General features: G+C 38.9%; 1 protein-coding gene across 1 annotated transcript; it reads left to right on the top strand.

Annotated features, from left to right (window-relative positions):
* Positions 1–2,273: 2,273 nt before the first annotated feature.
* On the top strand, positions 2,274–3,249 carry LOC6648251 (achaete-scute complex protein T5). Its single transcript, XM_002071151.2, has one exon. It carries the CDS (start codon positions 2,370–2,372, stop codon positions 3,078–3,080), a length of 711 nt encoding a protein of 236 aa, XP_002071187.1. The 5' UTR covers positions 2,274–2,369; the 3' UTR covers positions 3,081–3,249.
* Positions 3,250–6,727: the final 3,478 nt, after the last annotated feature.

Raw genomic sequence — 6,727 nt, 5'->3', positions numbered from 1 at the left:
GATTTGGGGCGCGTTAAAAAACAACAAAACCAAAAACGAAAAAAGATGCAAAAACAAAATCACAACTTCTGTCCCATCGCTTTGGAGTGGCTTCTGCCAAAGCACAGCAGAGCAGAGCAGAGTGAAACGAAAGACAACAAAAAGGGCAGAGGCAAAAGGATGAGCAGAAGAAGAAGAGGAATGGGGGGCAAAAAAAAAATGATGCGATGTCAAGTTATTGACAGGCCAAGTCGATATTAATGACGACTTCATTTTGGCTCATTCGTGGATATAGCCAGGCTCCATTGGTGTCTTACTAGCAATTATTGAACTAGTTAGTTAAAGCCGGCAAGAGACGAGACACGACACAAGACAGCTGAAGCTGGACCCAGAAATTGGTAACAACCTATACATATTTAAGCCAACATGTCAACATAATTTATATTAAATTTTTGTGTCAGATAATGATAGCGCCTGCTGCCGATCCATATACATACATACTTATATGTATATGAAGATATCTGCATCTGCATATGATGTTGGTGTTGAAGCACCAAAAAGTGTATCCAACTTATTTTTGTGTTTCGCCATCTCACTTTACACAAAGGCTTAAAGCGATTGCAAGCGTTGTCGTCGTCGTCGTCGTCGGCGGCGGCGGCATTCGCCAAACAGATTGAATTCAGGGAGACAGACAGAGTGAATCTCTGCTCTGGGTAAATCAACTAGATGAATAGGTTCAAAAATATCCGCAAAACCATTTTTAAACTAACATTGCTTCATTTCAAGGCAAATGTCAGGTGAAAATTCTGTTTGATTTTGAATTGATTTTTAAAGAGCATCTGCAATTCGTTCTTGATAGACTGTATATTCCCATCATCATCATCATCACATCCCAGACAAGCATTAAGCGTGCCGAAACGGATGGCGCGAATACAGAAAACGTTAAAAAGGTTAAATAATTTACAATTTATAATAACGATGCGAGCTCGAAGCATGCAACTGGAACCTGCCACTGACTCTGCCACTGCCACTGCCACTGCCATTGGCAGAAGTACTAAATCGAAATGGAAATTGAAAATCAAAATACTGTTGGGCACAAATTAAATTTGATATGGAAAATTTCTATTGCATCAACATGAATTCTGCATGGATCGGAAAGGAACATTTTAGAGCAGGTCCGTATATACATAGATCTTTGACCATTTGGTCAAACCATTGTCCAACCAAGTGTCATCTGGCCATGTAATGCCATGCAATCTCCCGTTGTTGCAGCAACGAAGTGTTAAATGATGCCCAGCATGAGGATTTGGCACGGTTGCCTAGCGTGCAACCAGAGTTGAGGACAAAAGGTCATCATCCAGCAGCGAGCAGCAAAAATGCAAAAAGGAGAACAAAACGAAAATAACAAAAATGTATGAAAAGATTCCTCTAAATGCTTTTAAAATGCTTTTTAGTTTGGTTTTTGGCCTTGGCCCCTAGCAACGGGTGTATGGATATCCAGAACGTTGAGCACAAAGGCCCACGGGGCATTAGGAGTGTTAATAGAAAACTGCCGCCGAATGGATCCGAGGATCTTGAGGTGTTGACTGGCAGCAGCCTTGACAAGAACCCCAGGATAGTTACGAGTCATATTGTCATATATATATGTTTTTTTTTCTTTTCTGGTCTAGAAATTCTGAAGTTCTTTCATTAGCCAGCTAGTCGGTTGCTTTATAAGGGATTTGGTGGGGAAACTTGGGGAGCCTGATAGCAAAGGAGGAGAAGGAGGGCAAGAGAGCGAGTGAGAGAGAGAGAGAGAGAGAGAGAGGAGTCCTATGTACAACCGGTTGGCAGCCGGCACGCGACAGTCTGAGTTGCTTGAGTGCTGCTGTGTAGTTGTAGGTAAAAACTGAAGCTGGAGGGCAAAGACAGAAGACATAATAACATGGGGCAGCTGGAAAATATCAAAAATCTTGCATAAACTGTTCTCAAAAATAAAGGTAGAGTGTTCCCATCTTGGTAAAAAAAAAAGGCAGCTGCATCAGATGAAGAGATTCACTCACTCGTAGATCTCTCATACTCTTCTTCTCTCTCTCTCTCTCTTTCGTTCACTCGCTCTTTCACTCCGTCTCTCTTTTTGATACTTTGTCTCAAGCCATAAGGGATTGAGTGAAGTTGATCCTTGAGTGATGCTGCCTCTGACGACGAGTTGCACCTTTTTGTTTGTTAAACGCAGGTAGACAATAAAAATGCAGGTGCTATCCTACTATAAATAGAGCTCGCCGGGCAGGGAAGGGCATCAGAACTTGGCCAGAGCTCACAGGGCAAGGAAGAACCAAAAAACCAAAAAACCAAAAAAATACACTAAAACCTAAAATTTTTTCTAAACACTAAAAACCAAATTCATCATCATGGCATTCGACAACGACGATTTCTTCTCATATGAGCAGCCAGCTCAATTCATTGGCGAAGGCGAAGGCGATGGCTCGAATGGTGTTTCGGTTGTGCGACGCAATGCTCGTGAACGCAATCGTGTGAAACAGGTCAACAATGGTTTCAGCCAACTCCGCCAGCATATACCAGTTGCCGTAATAGCCGATTTGAGCAATGGTCGTCGGGGCATCGGCCCGGGGGCCAATAAAAAACTCAGTAAAGTCAGCACATTACGCATGGCAGTTGAGTACATCAGACGTTTGCAAAAAGTCATCGATGAAACCGATCAGAAGCGACATCAGCAACAGAACCAGCAACACCAGCAACAAAATCAACAACACCATCACCATCAGCAGCAGCAACATTTGCTTTTCCAGCAACAGCAGCAACTCTTCTACCACCAACAACAAATTCAGCAGCAGCAACAGCACATGCAATTGAGTTCACCCACAGGAAGCGCTAGCTCCTGCTGTTCCTCAACATCGAGCAGTTCCTACTATACACCACAAGTACAACAATCAGGATTGTCTCTACCAATGGCTGACACATCTTCTTCGTCGTCTTCTTCTATGTCTGGGCCAATGAAAGTTGAATCAACCTATGAAGATTATCGCAACAATTCCTGCAGCTCGGGAGCGGAAGATGATGATATACTCGACTATATCTCCCTATGGCAGGATGATCTGTAGAGCAAGACAATTGCCCAAAGATAACATCATAAACTAGTCAAGTTAACCCTGCCTACCCACACACACACACACACACCCAAACACACGAATACCATTGATTGGCAAAGTATTACCTCAACATTATAGTATTTTTTAGGATTGTACAAATTATTTTCCTTTTTTTTTGCACGTTTTTTTTTATGAATTTAGTTAATAAGTGCGCTAAGTTGTGCCTGGCTAAGACTGTTTAGAATTTAAGACAACTAGTTAATAATGGAAGACAATGATTTAGTATTAAGTTTATAATATAGTTACAAACATGGAAGACATTAAACTAATTATAGATCAAATTCAAAACAAAAACAAAGCAATCCAAAATTATTTATTGGGGGAAAGAAAATATGATTGATAGATGCTCCACGTGGCTAACTTTTCTAATAGGCTTCAATTTAAAGAAGCCTTTAAAATGACTATATGTTACCCAATACTTGCTATCTTTTACATATCCTGAACTTAATTAGATGGCTTACTATTCAATACTTGCCTCATTACTCTTTGCCTAGTTTGAATCTTTACCTCATATCCATCTCTATTTCTGTTTTCTCAAAACTTTTTAAAGATATGCGGTAAAGTTTTTTAGTTTCCGTTAATTCCAATAGATTCATTAACTTGGGGCTATTCAAAGAATGTTTCAACTACTTGTAGGGTCATTCAGAATATACGCAAAATATTGCGACCTGTTGAATCAATCATTTAAAGGAAATCAATTGTTCAGTTATTATGTCTAAATTAAATAGTTTTCCAACATGTTGACACCAAACATGAATAGTTCATTGATATCAATAGCAAAAAAATATCAAAGTATCTTAGAAAGGAGAAAATTAGTTGTTAATAGAAGGAAATGAAAAATAACACAATACTAATAAAAATGGTGTGTTATGTTGACGAATAATTTCGTGGAGAATTTATAACTAAAGAGACTTCGTTAACTTTTTTTGCAGTGTTGGAGAACGTCAACTGCATCAGAGTTAGTGTTATGGTCCATAATTAAAAGTATTTCCAATGGCTTCCAATTGATACATGAAGAAAAAAAACATTAAAGTTATACAAGTATTGTAGATCGTTATCAAATGACTGTTTTTTTTTTTTTGCAAATACCGTTTACATATACCGTTATTTTGTTATTTTTCAGCTTCTTCTTCTTCGCGTGTCACCTCAATGAAATTATTTAAACAATTTGTCATGTGCAACGAACGAATAAAAAGGCAAAAGTAATTTACTTGCTGCATTTTTGCATATGCAAAACAAAGTTAATCAATTGCCTCTGATTGCCTTCAGAGTTCCCATTGAATGCCGCCAATTCCAAACGATCGATTCGATCAATTGATCGTTGATTTGTCCTCCTCGTCCCCATTGTTGAACTAATTTTGAGATATTCGCAAAATGCTCCACATCCTCCCGGCCTACACACACACACACACACACACACACACACACACACACACACAACACACACTTCACTCCACCCTTTGATCCGCTACTCATGCTCCACATTGCAAGTGGTGGGGAGAGAAACATTGCCGGATCGCCCCCAACAAAATGAAACTTGGAAAAAAGCAAAAAAAAAAAATTTACTTGGACAGGGGAAAAATCTTGTGGGACTCTTGCAACGGAAGCTGCCGCCGCTGTTGCAATTCGCGATGGTTTGGCCGGATAAGGAGCAACAGCATAAACGTCGACAGTCGACCCAAGTAAAGATTGACCATTGTTTGCCTCATTTCATTCGTTGTTTTCTTCTGTCTTATTTTTTTTGTTTTATTCAGTTTTTATCTTGGTGGGATGGAAGCTGCCTCTGCCTGGCTTGATGTCTGCAGACCTGGGATCTAGCCGCAGATTCCTATACATCCGCTACGCGACTCCCACGCGGATTTCCTGCCATCTTGAACTACTACTAGAGATTCCAAGGCTTCCCCACTATTCCATTCCTAGTTCAATGAGTATGTACATACATTTGCTTTACAGATATGTATGTATTTATTTGCGCTTCCGTCTTTTTCAAAATTATAACTTCTCTTGACCTATGTTCTATACTCTTAAATCTATAAGACAAAGGCCTGAAAATGTTGGCTAATTTTGGCTTACTTAGATATTTTTTAGGAACTGCTTTTTCATGACATTCTATGATGATAAGATCCTTTCTTCCTCTTCTAATAATAAAATATGTTTTCACACCTTATTCTTTAAAAAAAATATTACAATCCTTTTGTCAAATTCAATTGAACCAAAAATAATTTAATTTGATCTATCAAATTTTGTGATCCAAATAACTATAAATTCATTATCAATTGGCAAACATTCCTAAACTGGAACTTAGCTGATTGCTACTTGGAACAATTCTAAAGTAATATCGTTTAATATTTTTTACATATCCCTTTTAAAGGTATATAAAATTTGCCTTAAAACTTATTGCCAACATTTGCTTTGCTCTACGTAATACTGAGTGAAATTTTGCTCCTAATTTAAATAAAAAGACACATTAATATCGAAATCTCTTAAAGTCCCAATCGGTCTGATTATTGTAATATGGGTAAAGGGTATTTGAAATTCGTTGACTTGTTGCACAGTTAATGTAAACTTTTGGCTTGAGTTTGGCAATCGATTTGCAACGCAATGTGAAAAGTCGAACGGTTTTTCAGCTTCAGATGTTGGTCTCTCGCTCTGTCATGTTTTGTTTTTGCTGTTGTTATTTTGAAGCTGTTCTGCTCTTCTTCACGGCACATTTATCGAATTATTATTTCCGGCTTTTTATTTTTCTTCTCTTACGTTAATATTGCATATACAATACTTATAGTTACAGAGAGACTCTCTGTCTGGCTGTCTGTCTGTGTGTGTATCAGGTATGCAATGGTCAAAAGATCGATATCAAGCACAAGATCATATCCACATGGCCCATGTTCAACATCATCATCTCAGGTGACGGTGGTCCCATTGGACGACATACGACAATGACCAGCGACAGCAAACGGTGCAAAATCGAACGCTTTTTGTGTGAAGTTAATAATACGTTTGACATGGTCACCATCGAGACCCTTCAATATATGCAGAAATATGTAGCAAACAGAACGATCCATCGATGGAATTGTACGGATTGTATTTTTGAATCTTTTCTCTTATTTTTGAAGGGCCCAAGTTCCGGGGATCCACACAAACACACACACTCACACACACTCAAACACATGGGCTATGGCCCCCTAAAGGGGTCTCTCGCCAAACTTATTTTACATGCAATCGAAGGGCCTTTGGGGCGAATAAATTTATGATTTATTAAGGATGCTCTGATTACAACACGCCAATGGAACGAGAGTGATTATATAGTCAGACGACTCTGAGGCTGAGGCCGAGACTGAGACTTTAACTGAGGCAAAGGCCTCCTTGGCTGACTGATGTCTCGTAAATAACAACAACCCAACCAAGAGAGCCACAACAAGTGAGTTATTTGTTTAACATGAACGCGTTTTTGACTCACAAATGTTGACAAAGAATAATGTAATTTATGTTTGTCCCTGACATTTTTTTTTCGTTTCTCGTTGCATTTCTTTCTCTCATCGTTTTCCTTTTGCAGGCTTTCTGTTGAGGTTTTTTTACAGATTTCACCAGGATACATCGAC

This window comes from Drosophila willistoni (genome assembly GCF_018902025.1).
Source record: "Drosophila willistoni isolate 14030-0811.24 chromosome XL unlocalized genomic scaffold, UCI_dwil_1.1 Seg141, whole genome shotgun sequence".
In the NCBI taxonomy this organism is placed as follows: domain Eukaryota; kingdom Metazoa; phylum Arthropoda; class Insecta; order Diptera; family Drosophilidae; genus Drosophila; species Drosophila willistoni.
This window is presented reverse-complemented; position numbering and strand designations above follow the sequence as displayed.